The 18,670-nt window shown below is 40.7% G+C and overlaps 1 protein-coding gene and 1 pseudogene across 2 annotated transcripts; one reads left to right on the top strand and one right to left on the bottom strand.

Moving 5' to 3' along the window:
* Positions 1–536: 536 nt before the first annotated feature.
* LOC133742204 (disease resistance protein At4g27190-like) lies at positions 537–6,018 on the bottom strand. Of its 2 annotated transcripts, none has more exons than XM_062169878.1 (5): positions 5,796–6,018; positions 5,424–5,520; positions 2,653–5,035; positions 1,495–2,442; positions 537–1,413 (listed from the first exon to the last, which is right to left on the bottom strand). In XM_062169878.1, the coding sequence occupies exons 3-5, from the start codon at positions 5,026–5,028 to the stop codon at positions 883–885; spliced, it is 3,855 nt and encodes a 1,284-aa protein (XP_062025862.1). In that variant the 5' UTR covers positions 5,029–5,035; positions 5,424–5,520; positions 5,796–6,018; the 3' UTR covers positions 537–882. The 2 variants fall into 2 exon arrangements, with proteins under 2 accessions (XP_062025862.1, XP_062025861.1); XM_062169877.1 differs by having other exon boundaries at positions 538–1,413; positions 2,653–5,032.
* A 1,920-nt stretch (positions 6,019–7,938) lies between these two features.
* LOC133741797 (AT-hook motif nuclear-localized protein 7-like) lies at positions 7,939–9,803 on the top strand (annotated as a pseudogene).
* The last annotated feature ends 8,867 nt before the right edge of the window (positions 9,804–18,670 follow it).

Here is an 18,670-nt window from a genome sequence, read left to right as displayed (position 1 = left end):
CTCTCATCATGGAGTTCTCCTGCATTGAACTCGATTTTTTGAGCTACTTCAAAGGTGTTGGGGACACGGTGTTTCTGATTTGTTTCCAGATTACAAGCAGACTCTGTTGTGTCGAGAACCTACAAGAAGACTTGATTTCAGTTATCAAAGTTAATTACAAAGATTTTAAGTATGCGGTTAGGAAATAGATTACGTTTAAACACATTTGTGGCCACTTCATTCAGAAGGATCAATCTGGGAAAGAAATCGTGTGCCATCACTTACCCATAAACTCAAAACCCACACACAAAACTCTCTCACTAAAGAACATAATGCTTCATTGTTAAGAAAGAGAAGAAAAATACACAGAACCAGCACATAATTAACTGGCTAGGGGGAATTTGGCACCCAGCTCAGTACCTAATTAATTACAAAAGCAGTAAAAACAGTACTAGAATGCATGTAACGACATAAACAGGTTAAATGCATACATAAAGGAAATTAAAGAGCAATGCAAACAAAACTAAGGAAAAGACACAGATGACACCTCAGCTTTTGTTGTTGCCCACAGAGCCGAATTGTAATTCCCCATCCCAGTTTTATTTAAGCTTATTCAGTTAAGCATCGATCTGCAGCTAGAGAATGGAGATTTATTCACAAAATCAAGGGAAACATGAATAATAAAATGACCAAAAAGAGATCAAACTTTAATTTCGCAACAAATAAAAGAGCAATCCTTCACTGACTGATGGAGCAATTCATTGGCAAAAGTATAAGTTTACGGCGAACAATTAGCTCATATCAGAATTTGACTTTGTTGTCATTCGCCAGACCATAGTCTGCATTCGCCAGACCATAGTCTGCATTCCAACAAGAGCTGCATTACAATCTGGAAAGTTGGCTTCATAAAGAATCGGACAACCGATCAACTGTCGCAAGTCTGTCGGCAAGCCTTTGCTGTTTATCTCTCCTCTCTGCTTCTTTGGCCCTTAATTCTTCCTGCAAATGTTTTATGTCTGCATCAAGCTCAGATATGCTTTGCAGCAATGAATCAGTTTGCACCCCATCAAGTTGTTTCAATTGAAGTGGTCTGCCTTCATTTGCATTCAAAGGTTCAATGAGGCTCTCTGCCATGCCAAAATCAGCCTCCTGAAGATTCTTTGGCGTATTGGTGACAATTTGCTTGTGACGTAGGTCCATAACCTCAGCATGCTCCAAGAAATTGATAGGAGTTTCTTTAATGACAGCTTTGACTCCATGTTCACTACTTTCAGCAATATTGCCAGGCAATAGAGGCCCGTCGTTGTTTACAAGTCTGTCATCATGGAGTTCTCCTGCATTAAACTTGAGTTCTTTAGAAACTTCGGAGGTGTTTGGGACGTGCTGTTTCTGATTTGTTTCCAGGCTACAAGCAGACTCAGTTGTGTCGACAACCTACAAGAAGACTTGATTTCAGTTATCAAAGTTACATTACAAATATTTTAAGTATGCGGTTAGGAAATAGGTTTCATTTACCTCTTCTCTACCAGTATGCGATTTATGTACATCCTGTTGCATATCGGAAACTTCTTCTAGTACCCTGTCAGTGGAAATCTTCAACTGGAATGGGCACCAATTTACCTGTAAAGCACTACTTTGCAAGGATGGGACTTTCACAATGCAATTTCTCGAGCAAAACCGTTCCAAACTTATTAAATCACTGAGTTCCAAATGTTGCAACCGGCTGAAAACAATCTCACAATTACTTGCATCTTCTTCAATTCCTTCACTTGTGAAGATTTCTTTCATATTTTTACATTCATCAACTTTCAATTTTTTCAGTCCCACTAAACTTTGAGCTACCGAATAAGTTGTCAAATATTGCAATCGCCAGCAAAAAGTTACTTCTATAATTGTTAGATTCCGAAAGGATATTGCAGACAACTTTAGGTTATTCAATCCACAAAACTTCACCTCTAGAATTTCCAACAGTGGAAAAACTGGGCTCTCTTCTGAGAGACGCATGAGCTTGATCTCCATTCCATGCAGCCTCAATGTTTTCACCTTTTCATCGAAAAGAAAGTATGGTGCAACTGTCTCAACATTCTCATCATTTGTGCCCCTTTCTTTAATTTCGTTGTAGATTTGAATTCTGTTACTCAAATGATTAAAGATGAATGTCTCCAATTTAGGACACTTCTCCAATTGCGACCTCTTCAGAGCTGCAAACTCAACATAACTTCCTGAACAGAATCTAGTGAGACAAGGAAGATCATTTAGCTCCAATTGTTCTAACTTCGGAAACAAGTTATCCTTGTTTTCTTCACCGTGACCTTCTGACAATACTACCTCTTTCATGATTTGACATTCAGATATCCGAAGATGTTTAAGTTGTACAAAACTTTTTGCCACGGAAGATGACAATAAGAAACTTAAACCATCACATCGGTGAACAGCCAATCTTGTTAAGTTGGGCAAACCAATCTGTAGACAAAATTCATATCTAAGACATTACAATGTATATGATGAAAGAAAGAGAATATTCACCTTTTATATATAGGTCAAAATAAGATTATTATACAGGGTTCTCCTGAGACATATTTTTAATTATAAAAAAATAACTATTGATGATAATATGTCTTAAACTCAGAGTTATAGAAACTATATCAAACTGGCACCAAATTAAAGATGTACCTTATAGATGTTTATGACTTGCAGATGTTGCGGATGCTCAGAATCGTCAGTATCTAAATAATGGTCAATATTATTAGCATTCTGTGTCTCACTTAAGGACAAGTCTTCACATCTCTCCAGCAGCCATATTAATCCTTCATCCAATTCTTTAATGCTGGTAGTGAGTTTGAGTTTGAGTTTTAGTGTCTTGAGGGTCGTCTCAGCCATAAATTTCTCTCGTGATGTATATCTGTCAACCCATGCATCCCCAATAACAATATTGAATCTTTCGAACTCGTGGGAGAACAAGTTTGCTGGAAGGATGTCAGTATTCGGAATATGTACCTCTAATACAGATAGCTGAGACAAATGATTCAACTCACTAAGGCTCGCATTACTTCTTTCACCTTCAACCTCCCACTTGTTGAAGCTGTTTCGCATTCTCAATTCTTGTAGTCTCTCCAAGCTTGAGATGACACCAGGTGAAATAACTTCGAGTTCAGAGCAATCAGATAAATCCAGCAACTGAAGACGGGTCAGTTTCCCTATTTCCTTTGGTAATTGTTTGACATTGGATTGGAAAAAGCTAAGAATTTCCAAGTTACTTAGCTCCCCAACTAAAGCAGTGTCTCCCACTATGCATTGATCTAAAAATAGGGCATGCAGATTCTTCAAGTACTGAAGAGAGGAAGGTAGTGACAGCATATGCAGTCTTGTTAAAGACAACACTTTTAGTTCCTCAATCTCTCTAAAGAAGTTTGTTGGGATTTCCACTGATAGATCACCTGTACCGTGCAAGTAGAACAGTTTTAATTTGGGGTATATCGTAGGTACTTCAGAAAGCACAGGAACAGTACTGGATTGTATAGATTTCATAGTCCACTTTTTAAAGAAATCCTTATCTAGCCATTCCTTAAACTCATAATCTCCCCTATCTTCGACTGATGACAAGATGTGTCGATCTCTGAGTGCAATCCGGTTAGCAACATCACGCACAAGGTTATGCATTTTGACATATCTGCTATCATCACTGTCTGTCAGTAGACAAGAATCTTTAAGTTTTCCAACCCATGTAAGCAATGCATTTTGTGCTTCCTCCACTGTGTATCCCTTTCTAAAGAGACCCAAACCCATACTATATTTCAGCAAGGCTGGCAAATAAATATCCTTTCCCCATATAGCAAATCCACATAGCAAGAACAACTGCTCAAGTTCCTTATCCTTCAGCTGAACGTAACTCCACTCCAGACACAAGTATGCCTTCTCTGTCAATTCTTGGCGATCAGATTTTTTTAGGTATCTCAATGCATCTTTCCATGGAGATAAAGTAGTTTGTTTCCTCAAAGCACTTGCAACTGTGACAACTAAAATAGGCAAGCCACTACAACATTCGGCTACTTGGAGTGCTACTTCTCGTATAGCATAATTCTTAACAACATCGCCTGCCTTCTTCTTAAATAGAAACCAAGCCTCTTCTTCTTCCAAGATGTCAAGCTGAAAATCTTCCTGCGTGTTCATACCAGATAACGATTCTCTACTTGTACATGTCAGCAATATCTTACAAGTAGCCACACTTGGAAGTTGGAGAGCCTCCAAGTCAATTTGTTCCCAAACATCATCCAAAATTACAAGGATGTTTTTGTCCTGTATATCGGCAGAAGTACGACTTGCTCTTCCATCTAAATTCTCATCGTCAAAAATCTTCATATCTAACTTATTTAAAATTTTGTTTTGAATTCCTTCCAAGTGTGGATTTTCTTTAACATCTAGTAGGATAACCACATTGTCAAATAACTTTTTATCTTCTGTAGCTTGCCTGTAGACTTCTTTTACTAGTGTGGTTTTACCCACACCTTCAATTCCATACACCCCGATCCTATGAGTATCAGGATTCTCAAGTTCATCCATGATTTGGGCCACAATTGACGTCCTTGATGGAAAGGCCAGGTACTCTCCGGTGGACTCAACCCAAAGCTCTTGCGGCTGAATAACAGAAATAACGGGAAATTCTCGTCTTTCATAGAGTTCAACAAGATGGTACTCCAATTTTCTTGATTTCCTGCCTAGGTGATGACGGATTGTCAGATTAGGACAAAACCCATGGAGACATTTCAGCTTGGCTTGGTTTTCATCTTTCAACAATTCCTCTGCCACTGCATTGATGTTGCCCACTTCCTGTAGCCACAACTGGACATCTGGTTGAACTGCTTCACCTTTGTCTTCAGCTTCCACAACTTTATCCTCTACCGCCTCCCGGGAGGCGTTCAATTCTTCCAATTGAGCCTGCAGTCTTTGAAGGTTGCTTTTGCAGTGAATTACATATCCCACTTGGCGTCCTACGAGTTCAATTGTCTCCTTAGTTTTAAAAACAATTGCCTCCGTAAATCTAATCGCCATTCGTCTGCTGAATATTGCATGGTCAGGTATTGACTTGATGATAACTTTTTTTTTTTTTTTTTGGGAGAATGAAGACTTGTCTTGATGATAATCATGATTTTATGCAAAAACTTGGGATCGTTGCTGTTGATAATGCCATATGTTTCTGCTAATTAAGATCGAATACACTTATATTATTGGGCGTAGGGCTAAAATCTAACCGATCAAGGAGAATTTTAAAGAACATACATGAATTTGTTATGTGTTTTGACTTATGGATGAAGCTAAGTGGTCTTTAATTTCCCTTTTCTTTCTTTTTTTCGGTTTTAGGTCTTTGACTTCCTTTGCTTAGAAGGGTTTTACCCAAATCAAGGAAAAAAAAATGAAAATTTAGGAAATCTAGAGGCATGCAGTACCTGTATGTAGTTGATTTTGCTTTGTTTATAACTTGAGAAGAACAGCAATCAAAGTAAAACTAGAGAAGGTTGATGCAACGAACAAATTAACTGCAAGCTGCGTACGAGAGGAATAATCTAATTAAAGTAACAGCAGAGAGTTTGCAAATGAGAATAGTAGAAGTAAAAAGTAAAAACAGAGTGTTTGTAATAATATTATTCAATGAAATCAAGGACGCATGAAGTCGAGCAACAAAAGTAAAAGTAAATCCTTATTGATCAGAATGTTGATCTGAATTTTTTTTTTTTTTAGGGGTAATGAAAAATAAAAGAGCAGCAGCAGCTAGTAGTAAATTAACTGGAATTAAGAACGAATGAAATTAAAGGACGTACCGTGGTTATGACCTGGAACCAAAGCTGAGTTGCTCGTCTAATTTCTTGTGGCAACAATGTCAGATTGTCAGAGAAAGAAGCGCATCTGTTTTTCGATTGGCTTCTTAGATTTGAGAAGTACAGTAGAGCGATGATCAAAGTAAAACTGGAGGAAAAGAGAAGAATGTTGAAGTGTGTAAAGGCAGGACTACTAAACGAAAACAATGAGCGGAAAAGTCAACACTTTCAGATCTGTTTCTCAAATGCGAGAGTGATACCACCATGTCTAGATGTTAAAGCCAACTCTTTATTATTATATTATTAATTAAAAACTAGTGAAGACACCATTATACAGCTATTTGGATTTTGGAATCTCAATTATGGATCCCCATTACCAAACCAAATTAAAATGTTGAGAACAAAATTTCCTTATGCTACTATAGAGGTCCAGAGTTAAATTCTCCTTAGCAAAACAGTACTTACATTTGGGTGTGTGTGTTTGGTGGGGTGGTAAGGCTTTGGTCTCATATATAAGAGGTCAAGAGTTCGATCCCCATCAAGGGTGGGGTTTTAAAAAAAAAAAAAAAAAAAAAAAGAGATCGGTGAGAGCGAGAGGGCGGCGGGCGGCCTTGTTTTCGTCGGCGTCCATGGTGGCGACGTTGACGCATGAGAAGCGCTCGAGGGAGGAGACGGTGGGGCTGACCCAGCCGGCGACCAATACGAACTCGGTCTCAGACCTGACCCGGACTCGGACTCAAACTCCGGCTGCCGCGCCAGCATTACTCCTGTTCCTCTCCGACTCGGAAGCACACGCCGTAACCCTGCAAAACCCGAACTCGACTCGTCTGTGCAACTTCGAAACCCGAAACGCCGCCGCCGTCTTCTGCCATGGACGAGTACTTCCGCTTCAGTGTGTCTCGCAGTGGGAGAGAGGCACAGCAAATTGTGCGTGAGGACCACAGCAATCAGTGTGTCTTTTATTTGGATATTATTTTGGCAGTTTGAAGCAATACTACACTTTCAACTCATCAGAAAATGTAGGCTACTCCTCCATCTCAAATGTTTCAGCAAATTGTGTGATAAAGAATGCAACTAATATGAGATTAGCCCAAACAAAACAAAAACAAAGACGAATACTATAGACAATTAGTTTAAACATATCAGTTCTTATACGAGAATTAACCTTCCCATTCAGGCCTAGAGAATGAAAGCTGCCTAGCGTTTCTTGTACAATATAAGTTGAGAAACCAGCTACAAAATGGTGAAGGTAAGCAGGAAAAAAAAAAAAAAAAGTTTGGGTAAAAAGCCTCCGTAAAATTCTGATGAACTAGGTGTCCGTGGGAAAGGAATCACGAATATCATTGCAAACTTTACAAGCCTTTCAAAACTCAATCCAAAGCCAGCATGAGGAACTGGTGAAACAAGAATGGAGATTAAAGGAAATAGCTAGATAGCTAAAAATATTTATAAATATATGACATTTAACAAATGAGTGTAAGTCTTTAAACAAGCAGTCCCATTGATCTTTTGGTTGGAGTGCAGGATTCCATCTTCGCTTTCTCAATACTTGCAAAACTTCTAATCTTGAATTTCTATTAACTTGCAGTTCACATTTTCTCTTTACCAAAGAAAAGAATTTCAGATATTCTGAACTGTGAAGGAAGGCATGATTTACAAAAGTGAGCAACTAGAAGTTTTTCTAAGTTCAGAATAAAAGTCATTGCGTGAACCATAACAATGCAAATTCTGATGCAGAACGGATGGCAGTCCAATTCGAAGAGCAGTTGATCGTGTGAGAGGAGGAAAACGAAAAGTGACTAGTAGACACGCGATCGCAGTGTCCGATTGGGGCGTGTCATAGCTTTCCAAAAATGGAATTGCGCCAGGAACAAGACTCGTCTCTACGCCACGACCTGTGGCCTTTTTCGGGCTTTCGGGGTCGTTTAGGACCTCAAAATTGCATTTTACTGTTTTTCGTAGTTTCGGTTTCCTAGTTTGTTTTGGGCTTGTTTTATTTTTTACCCGTGGGCTTTAGGGTTTCATTGTTAGTCGCCCTAGGGTTTCTTTTCTCCTATATATGCAACCTTAAACGGCTACAGAACTATCTTTTATCATATTATCAAATAAATTGAGATTTTTCTCTTTTATCTTCTGTGGACTCTGTTGGCGCAAATTTTACACCTCATATCCTTACTGTCAATACTGGCGAGGTATGCTGGAAAAGCCATGTGAATCAATTTTTCATGTCAATTAACAATAACTTAACTGAAAGAGGCCATACTAGTTCCTTGTGTTTAGGGTTTAGATTCATCATTAATTTAGTACCAACAATGATAAGATGCATAATCGTGTTAAATTACTCTGTAAAATGAGATTGATTTGTTTTTGCTCTTTCCCCTCAACATAGAAGATCTGTAAATTGGAGCCTCAATCCAATAGGCAATTGTAATCTCTATTCTCTTAGATTGCAGGTTAATACATTAACTTGATTAATAGGGTAGGGACTTAATAGTTTGCATGGGGTTTCTTCCGTGTAAATCACCAAGACAATACCCAATGGATAATGTAACTTATCATCTTAAAGTATGAATTCTATGGGAAATCAGTTATAAAAGAAAAAAGAAACAGCAAAAAGAAAAAGAGAATAAAAGGAATAGAAAAGTTGATTCCGGTCCCATATCTCAAGATAGTTAAATATATGCTGTACGTGATTTCTGATGTGTCTTTTGGTCTATGCAGGATGTTACGATGAAGATTATGACATTCTCTCAACAAGGATCTCGTGCTATTTGCATACTTTCTGCAAATGGTACCATATCAAATGTCACACTTCGACAGCCCAGTACTTCTGGAGGTACTTTAACATACGAGGTACAGCCTTCCGTCCTTTGCGAGTGTTTGTGTAATTTTAACATTTGAAGTTACTGCATCATGTAACTTCTTAGTTGCAAAGTATTCTCATTTCTAAATACAATAGTACTGTTGTGCATATGGTATTGTTTTTCTATTTAGATGTTCTTGTATTAGTAAATGGGAGATATCAACATTACTGTGAAAAATGGATCAACTCTGGCAAGTAGAAGATAATACATTACTGCATCTCACTGTTTTAGTAAATGACTCGTTTATTTTTCTCTCAACCCGATTTTAACTTTCAAGTTTTTGACATGGCTGACATGATTTACTTGAACTGTTATTTACAGGGCCGATTTGAGATACTTTCATTGCATATATGCCAACTGAGAATGCAGGAACAAAGAGCAGGTCAGGTGGCATGAGCGTCTCTTTGGCAGGTCCAGATGGTATAGTTGTTGGAGGAGGACTGGCTGGTCTATTGATAGCTGCAGGACCTGTGCAGGTAACATTGTTTCTTAGGAACAAAAAACAAAAGAAGATGGTCATTATATTATTCTAATGAATAGTTCGACACATTAATGTTAATTTTACTGATCTTTATCAAGTAATCTAATACTGTTTTTCTGATAAATCAGGTTGTGGTGGGAAGTTTTCTACCAGGTCACCAGCAGGAACACAACAAGCCCAAGAAGCAGAGAATCGAGTCAGGATCATCACCGATTGTCCCTATCATTGTCAACTCTGTGACTGGTGAAGAAATAAAGGGCTATAGTAGATTAAAACCCATCATGATGACTACTTCCTTCCACGGAGACAATTCGAATTCTCTGAGCCACCCGATGCATCAGAACTTTAAAAATTCAACTCCTGAGAATAACTCATTGGTAGCAGAAGAAGACTCCAAAGGCTCTGGCCAATCAAACTGTGAAGTTTTTTGTTGATCATGTTTCTGCGGTCTCCTTGTGTGATTGTTGTACCCGAATGGTTTTCTTCAGACTTGGGGACATCTAGGCTCACTCAACCTTTCTCTGACGGCTATTCGTGAAGGACAAACTAGGCTTAACCTCTTCTTGTTGTTTTAACCCGGAACTTTCTTAATAGGTAATAGTTTAGTCTCTTGATCATGAGGCTTATTATGTGGCTGGTGTTGTATTCATGTATTTCTACTGTTGTATCGTGTAGTGTTTTTAGAGGTATGAAACATGTTTAGTCATTTGTATCGTCCCATCGAGTTCATGGTATCTGAAAGTTGGAATTTGAGTGGATGTTGTTTTGTTATAAACTCGTGAGTGTTGAAGGATATTGACACTTAGTGTGCCTAGTCAAACTAGGATAAGTTCTATAGTTGTAATAGGAGAGGTTTCCTACTCCAAGTTAGATAAGGAATCCTTGTACTCTTAGATTATGCACTTTGTAATCCCTATATATAGGGCTCCTATTCTCTATAATGAAAGACACTTCTCTCATCAATCTCTCTCAATACCAATATACTTAAACACGTTATCAGCACGACTCATAGCCACAAAGCAAAAACCCGAAATCTTCTTCATCAAAACTGCCGAAGCCTCCTAGCCCGTGCTAGCCGAAGACCGCAGCCCCTGCTGCCCTGCGTGTTGCTCCTGCAGCCACACGCCCTGCGTCACTGCCTGCTGCCCCCGCAGCTCCTGCACATCGCTGCAGCCCGCGCGCCCGTGCGCCTGCAACCTCACCCAGCAGCCCCTGCTGCCCTGCGCGTCTCTGCCGGTCCCTGCGCCCCTGCGCACGCTGCTGCTTGCCCACACGTCCGCGCGTCTGCAGCCCTGCATCGCTGCCCCTGCAGCTCTGCCGTGCCCCTGCTGCCCCTGCAGCGCACCTACCTTAGCAGCTCCTTTTCTCACCTTCTACAACTCGCTGCAGCTGCAATATCACTGCAGCACCTACTGCCCCTGCTGCGAGCCTTCGCCCCATCACGCCTGCATCGACACGCGCGTGATCCAAAACCAACAAGTAAGTATCCAAAAGAGTAAGTTTTAAAGTTCCTAATTTGAAATTCTTTCTTTTTCTCGGGGACTTAAAAACCTCCCTTCTTCTTCATCCCACCTTTCATAGAACGTGGGTTCGATTCAAAGCCGAATCGTGGGGATTCACGCTATTAACGAACTAAGAGTGTTCGTAAAAGACTTCGGACTAAGGGCGTCCGCAAGCATCGATTTATGACCTTATAAACATCATTGTTTCGGTCTAATCCAATTTTCTTGGAAATCGATTTCTTGGTAGCATAGCTCGGAAATCTTAATATTTAGTTGTCGTGGAAGTTTTAAACTCCGAAACTAATATATTCCTTCTTCTTATTTCAGGATGTCGAAACTTGACTTTCCTGCACTTACCTCAACTGGCTCGGAATATCATAGTTGGGCCACGGATGTTGAGCACCATCTCACTTCAAAAGGGATCCTACCCTTAATTCAAGCTCCTAATCCTACTCTCATATTTGAGCGTACGGCTACGAACAATGCCACCGCCCTCATCTTGATGAGGCGCCACATGGATAAATCACTCCGATTGGAGTACATGGCAATCAAGGATGCTAGAGAATTATGGGTCGCGCTAGAAGAGCGATTTGGAAATATCAAGGATACCCTCCTCCCTGACTTGAAAGTTCAATGGGGCAATCTACGATTCGCCGACTTCAAGTCTGTAGCTGAATATAATTCAGAAGTTCTACGCCTCAAAACCATGTTGGGGTTCTGTGGACAACCCGTCACAGAGCAAGAACTAATTGAGAAAACTCTCTCCACCTTCCTCGTCTCAGCAATTTTGCTCTCAAAGCAATATCGAACGGAATTCGATACTAGACGGCTCACGAGATTTCATCAGCTCATTACTGTAATGTCTGTAGCTGAAAAACATGATAATATCCTCGTGAGAAATTATAATTCAAGGCCTATAGGAACTAAGAGCGTTCAAGAGGCGAATTATAATGATGCACCCAAAGGAGGGCGCAAGGAGCGGAACCCTAAGAATAAGGGACACAACGGACGTTCTGGTCCATATAACCGCCCTACAAAGGAAGGTACTCGTCAGAATGAAGGACGATCACGTGGCAATACATGGCAACGTGGGAGAGGAGGCCGTGGGGCTCCAGGACATGGAGGAACCACCCAAGGCCGTGGGAATGGCGCCAACTCCTATAGGGGACGCCACCCAAGTGCAAACAATGCACCTCAATTAAAGGGAGGAAATCACAATGACATGTGTCATCGATGTGGATCTAGTGAGCACTGGTTCAAACAATGCAAAGCAAGCAAACAATTAGCTGCGCATTACAAGGCATATAGAGACTTCAGAGAACATGAAGCCAATTTTGCCGAAAATATAGAAGAAGATGGTGATGATGCCAACGTCAATCTCACCATAGCGGACTTCAAATCTGACAAAGAATTGCACAAAGATGCTGCAGATTTTGATTAGTATAGTCCTTTACTTTTCCAAGAATTATGTAATGGCAATTATGCCTTAAATCAATAAAATGACTTATTGTATTAACTTTTTCCCTCTAGGCGTACTCAAGAGTACTTGTGATGTCTAGGCAAGGTTTGATCTGAGAGAACGGTTTTAAAAGTGAGCAACGCTCCACCAAAATCTCGCCTTACCTTACCTGGTCACAACTAAATTGAAATTACCGAACGGATTGAGTGACTACGATTTGTCTACGGTTTGATTTTTATATTGGATTAGATTTTGGTCAAGAAACTTTGATGTAATCATTGGCTATTTTAATAAAGTTTTCGATTTGTTCTATACAATGTCTTGGACATATTTTTAATTCGAACTTTATTATTTTTCAGTATGTTTCCTGGAGAGCTAGAATGCCTCGTGGATAGTGCAACTACACATACTATCCTTCGAAATAGACAGCTATTTCTATGGATGACACCATCTCGATCTTCCGTGACTACGATGGCTGGATCATCTCGATTGATCCATGGTCGAGGACCAGCCCAATTTATGTTGCCAAATGGCACGACTTTAAATGTCACCGAAGCTCTTTACGCTCCTAGGGCAGGAAGAACCCTATTGAGCTTCAAAGATATAAGAGCCAATGGTTTTCATGTGGAAACACATTGTGAGAATGGACAAGAGTTCCTTTGCATCACCTCTAATGACTACGGACATAAACGAGTCTTAGAGAAACTTATGTGTCGCTCTAGTGGGTTGTACGCAACCACTATTCGAGTCATTGAATCCAACCATGTCATGAGAGATGATTTATGGGATTCCGACACATATAGGCTTTGGCACGACCGTTTGGGACACCCAGGTCGTGACATGATGATCCGTATATTAAAGACTTCACACGGACATCCCTTTTTCAGAACGAAAGGAAGTAAAACTCGAAATTTGGATCAAGGAGGAGCACCTGCGCCTCACGGCGCCTTTCCCCCTCAAGTCCGGCCATCACCGGTCGGCGCCGCCATCCCCCTGCGGCCCAAGGGTAGCTTTGACGCCACCCCTGCTCCCTTGCCTCCAATTTTTACTTCTAAGGTCCATTGTGACTTCATGGCTCAACCAAAATCCTCATTGGTTGTCTCCAAAGCCCATCACTCGTTCTGCAAAGCCTGCTCTTTAGCAAAATTAGGATCGAGACCATCCTATGCAAAGGACACTAAAAGAAAATATACCATTCTTGCAAAGAATCCAAGGTGATATTTGTGGACCTATTCAACCATCATGCGGACCATTTCGATATTTTATGGTATTGGTTGATGCATCGACACGCTGGTCACATGTCATGCTATTGTCCACAAGGAACGCTGCATTCGCTAAACTCCTAGCACAAATCATTAAGTTAAGGGCTCACCACCCTGATCATCCTATTAAGTCTATAAGATTAGACAATGCTGGAGAGTTTACATCAAAGACTTTTGATGATTATTGCATGTCCATTGGGATTGATGTTGAACATCCTGTTCCTCATGTTCACACCCAAAATGGTCTCGCAGAAGCCGCCATTAAACGACTACAAATGGTCGCTAGGGCATTGGTAATGCGCACCAATCTCCCTATTTCTGCTTGGGGCTATGCAATATTGCATGCAGCTGTGCTTATTCGTCTGAGGCCCACTGCCACTCAACCCTTTTCTGCGTCCCAGATGGTGACTGGGTATGAGCCTAATGTCTCACACTTACGCATATTTGGGTGCGCAGTTTATGTGCCAATTGCGCCTCCACAGCGCACCAAAATGGGTCCTCAACGACGATTAGGCGTTTACGTTGGTTATGATTCTCCAACGATTATCCGCTACATAGAACCCTTGACAGGCGATCTCTTTACCGCTAGATTTGCGGATTGTCACTTCGATGAGACAGTCTTCCCGTCGTTAGGGGGAGATAAGAACATCAATGTTCAACAGGAACGACAGGAATTGTCGTGGTCTGTCCCCACTCTGTCTCATCTTGATCCCCGAACCGCACAGTCTGAAATTGAAGTGCGGAGAATTCTCGATCTTCAGAACGTAGCAGAATCGATGCCTGATGCGTTTTCTGATATCGCAAAAGTGACGAGATCACATATACCTGCTGCAAACGTGCCTGCAAGGATTGATGTCCCTAAAAGTAGAGGACATGACGCCAACTCAAGAATGCATGAGCATGGCGCCAACGTCCCATCTCTCAATGATGGTGACGTTATGGCTAGGCCCACGGCTCCCGCCAGGAAGCGCGGGAGGCCCATAGGTTCGATGGATTCTCGCCCAAGAAAGAAAGTGAGTTTGGCACAAAATAATCCATTAATCATCGATGTGAATAATCCATCTCATGAGAATGTTCCGGATTATGGTTATGTCCAAGAGACATCATTGGGGGACGCTCCAATGTTAGAACCAACTCCAGAGAATAGAGAGATCTCCATAAATTACACTAGTGTACATGAGATGATGGATAGAAATTCTATGGCGATTGATGATGCATTCGCATATCATATTGCAAAAGGAATTATAGAATATGATGATATCAAACCTCGCTCTGTTGAAGAATGTCAACGAAGAGCAGATTGGCCTAAATGGAAAGATGCGATCCAGGTTGAATTGGATTCACTAACAAAGAGACAGGTATTTGGGCCTGTAACGCAGACACCCCCAAGTGTAAAGCCTGTTGGCCATAAATGGGTCTTTGTTAGAAAGCGTAATGAGAAAAATGAGGTGGTAAGATATAAAGCCCGCCTTGTGGCGCAAGGTTTCTCACAACGCCCTGGAATCGACTACGAGGAGACATATTCTCCCGTAATGGACGTTATAACGTTCCGCTACCTTGTCAGTTTGGTAGTTTCCGAAAAACTTGACATGCAGCTTATGGATGTGGTTACAGCATATCTCTATGGGGATCTAGATTCAGAGATATATATGAAGGTTCCAGATGGACTTCAATTACCCAAATCAAGTGGCTCTAAACCACGGAGCGCGTTTTCAATAAGATTAAAACGCTCACTATATGGATTAAAACAATCTGGACGGATGTGGTATAACCGTCTAAGTGACTACTTGATTGGGAAGGGATATATTAACAATGAAATATGCCCATGCGTGTTCATTAAAAGAACAAGTTCCGGATTTGCAATAGTAGCAGTTTATGTCGATGACATGAACCTAATTGGAACTCTAGATGAGTTGAAGGAAACTGCTAAATACTTGAAATCCGAATTTGAGATGAAAGATCTTGGGAAAACACGGTTTTGTCTCGGTTTAGAACTCGAGCACCGTAGTGATGGGATTTTGATCCATCAGTCTGCATATACTCAGAAAATTCTAAGGCGCTTTAATGAAGATAAAGCGAAGCCTGCGAGTACTCCCATGATCGGCCGTAGTCTTGAGCCCGGAAAAGATCCGTTTCGTCCAAGGGATGAGGACGAAGAACCCTTAGAGGCCGAAGTGCCCTATTTAAGTGCAATAGGCGCATTATTGTACTTAGCTCAATGCACAAGACCGGATATCTCATTCGCAGTGAACTTGTTAGCTCGACACAGCTCTGCGCCAACACGCCGCCATTGGATTGGTGTAAAGACCATCTTTCGATACCTAAGAGGTACGATTGATATGGGCCTATTCTATCCCTACAGAGAGAAAAGGAATGACGGAAAATTGGGATCAGACCCCAAAAGGCAAAACGCCCCCGTCCATGGAATGGCCGCCGGCCATGTTGCCGCCGCCGCCGCTCATGGTGGCCGGCGTCCTCCTATCTCCCTCCATCAAAACGACAATGATGTCTTGATGGGTTTTGCTGATGCAGGGTACCTCTCTGACCCTCACAAAGGTCGCTCCCAAACAGGTTATGTCTTTACCATGGGAAGCACTGCGATATCTTGGAGGTCTACGAAACAGACCCTTGTTGCTACTTCCTCAAATCATGCAGAGATTATTGCTCTACATGAAGCTGTACGTGAATGTGTATGGCTAAGGTCTGTAATTCGACACATTCAAGGAAGTTGTGGTTTGAAGTCTACCACAGATGAACCTACATGCATTTATGAGGATAATGCAGCTTGTATTGAACAAATGAAGTTAGGTTTCATCAAGGGCGACAACACCAAGCATATATCGCCTAAGTTCTTTTATAATCAGCAACAACAATCACTTCTAAAGATTGAAGTGAATCAAATCCGATCAGAGGATAATGTAGCGGACTTATTCACTAAGTCGTTACCTAAATCCACCTTCGAGAAACATGTGAAGAGTATCGGATTAAGAAGGTTATCCGAACTCCCATGATTGTAGCAATCAGGGGGAGATTTCGACATCAGGGGGAGTTACTCAGTCTCGAAGGATCAAGGACGTGTTGCACTCTTTTCTCCTCCTCGAGTTCATTTTTATCCCACAGGGTTTTTCACTTGAGCAAGGTTTTTAACGAGGCAACGGATGAAGCGTCACCACCAAGTTTGAGCGGCACAAGGGGGAGTGTTGAAGGATATTGACACTTAGTGTGCCTAGTCAAACTAGGATAAGTTCTATAGTTGTAATAGGAGAGGTTTCCTACTCCAAGTTAGATAAGGAATCCTTGTACTCTTAGATTATGCACTTTGTAATCCCTATATATAGGGCTCCTATTCTCTATAATGAAAGACACTTCTCTCATCAATCTCTCTCAATACCAATATACTTAAACAGTGAGTGATTTAGAGGTTCCCAAATCTGATTCTGTGTCTCTCTCTCAGAAATTAAGTCAATAACAACACTTAACGGTTGAGTTGATGGTCGAATTAACGAATGACCAAGATTACTCAAATCTGTTGAGTACTAACCTCAGGGGAGAGATGGAAAGAAAAAAAGAAAAAAAAAGAAAGGGAACCAATTTGTTGAAAGTGAAACAAAAAAAAAAATCAGAGAGAGACTTTGGGCAAGTCACCAATTTTAGCAACACACAAAGCAGTGCATTAGTTGTTTTACACTGCTGGCTTAGAAGCATGTGGTTCTTAAAAATTCAGCTTTCCACGCTTGATTAACCTTCTGTATAAATTCTTCTACTCTTGTCCTCAGCTCCTCATCATCAGCCTCAGTTTCATCATTTGCCATTACCATATATGATTTTGCTCACTATAATATTATCAGGAACTGCATGGTTGGCCTTTGGTGGTTGACTGACTTGCATTGAGGCATTGCTCTCCAGCCTCTCCTCACTAACTTGTTTAGCACTTGTACCTTGTTCATCTTCCTCATGCTTGTTGGTAGACCTTCTGAGGTGAATTGAGCTTTCTACATGAATCATGATCGTCGGAGATGGATTTTGAGCCTAAGAGGATAATGACTATGATCAAATTGCAGAAGCAGAAGATGATGAGAGAGTTGGAAGTAGCCTGAGTGAGCAAATCTAATGTTGTATCAAGCATTGTTGTTGATATTGAAAGAACCAACGTTGTTAACAAAATGAGAGAGAGAGAGAGAGAGAGAGATGTTGATTATCACAATGAGTGTCTCTATTTAAACCCTAGTATGGATCAAGGAAAAGAGTGGGTGGGAAGCTTTATGTAGCAGAAATTAAGGAGGAGATAATGTTGTGTAGTGTGAAAGCTAATGTGAAATGCTATAAAACATGTTCTTATTAGTCCTTTGTATACACTATAAATGAAAAGCTTATTCCCAACCGCATTAGGGGGCCTCATTTTCATTAATCAAATTAAAAGTTCATTGCACCGAACAAGAAGCTCACATGGATCCTTCTCAGCCTCTCCTAGACTCTTTGCTGTCTCTTTGACTGACCCCCCTAAAAATTTAGTAGCACTTTCAAGATAATAACCAACCATTAACTGTAAGGTTAGGTAATAGCTGAAAGAGACTTGGAGACTTATACTAGTCCAAATTAAAGAAGACTTGAGGGTTGACTCACCAACTCACTTCAGACAATGACATTGACATTGACTTGGCCCTCAAATTGACAGTTCTCCTAAAAATGGTGACCTAACTGAACATTGAACACTAAGCTCTATGATCATGCAGCTTACAGGAAGATGAGAAGTGACATAAAGAGTTGAAAAATGGTCCTGAAATTAAAAGGAAGATGAGGAAAGCTGAACAGCTGCAGCTTACAGGAACATGCCCTTTGTAACTTTTTAAACACTTTTTCCCTTTCTATCCATGTGAGATGAGAATCAAAACATGTTTATAATACTTGGATCATCTAAAGAGGCCTTGCTTACATTCTGTTAGTCATAAGTCCCTTATATTTAAACAAAATTACCCTCCAAAACAAAAGGAGAAGGGGTCAAGAACTACACAGATGAACAATTTTTGCTAAGGATTAAAATTAGAATTTCATTAGATAAACATAGACCACATCTCAGAGTTATAATTTACAAAACTTTCAGCTTGATCATCAAAACCAAGTTGCTACAAATTCAAAATGCAGGCTTTTTATGCCTTGATCAAAGGTGAGTTTCTCAGCAATTCTGCCTTCCATCCCCTGTTAACTTTTTTGATAAATTCTTCGGCTCTTCTTCTCAGCTCATCGTCATTGTCACACTCATTACTGACAACAATCTGCTCATCAATGCCGGCTTTTTCATCGCTTGCTAGT

This window comes from Rosa rugosa, chromosome 4, assembly GCF_958449725.1.
Source record: "Rosa rugosa chromosome 4, drRosRugo1.1, whole genome shotgun sequence".
In the NCBI taxonomy this organism is placed as follows: Eukaryota; Viridiplantae; Streptophyta; class Magnoliopsida; order Rosales; family Rosaceae; genus Rosa; species Rosa rugosa.
Note: the sequence above shows the minus strand (reverse complement) of the source record. Positions and strands in the feature narration are given on the sequence as shown.

Coding starts and splice junctions, on each gene's coding strand:
- LOC133742204 (XM_062169878.1), bottom strand. CDS start 5,028: ATGGCGATTAGATTTACGGAGGCAATTGTTTTTAAAACTAAGGAGACA. Junction 2,443..2,652: donor AAGTCATAAACATCTATAAG/GTACATCTTTAA, acceptor TTTTGTCTACAG/ATTGGTTTGCCCAACTTAAC. Junction 1,414..1,494: donor CGCATACTGGTAGAGAAGAG/GTAAATGAAACC, acceptor GTCTTCTTGTAG/GTTGTCGACACAACTGAGTC.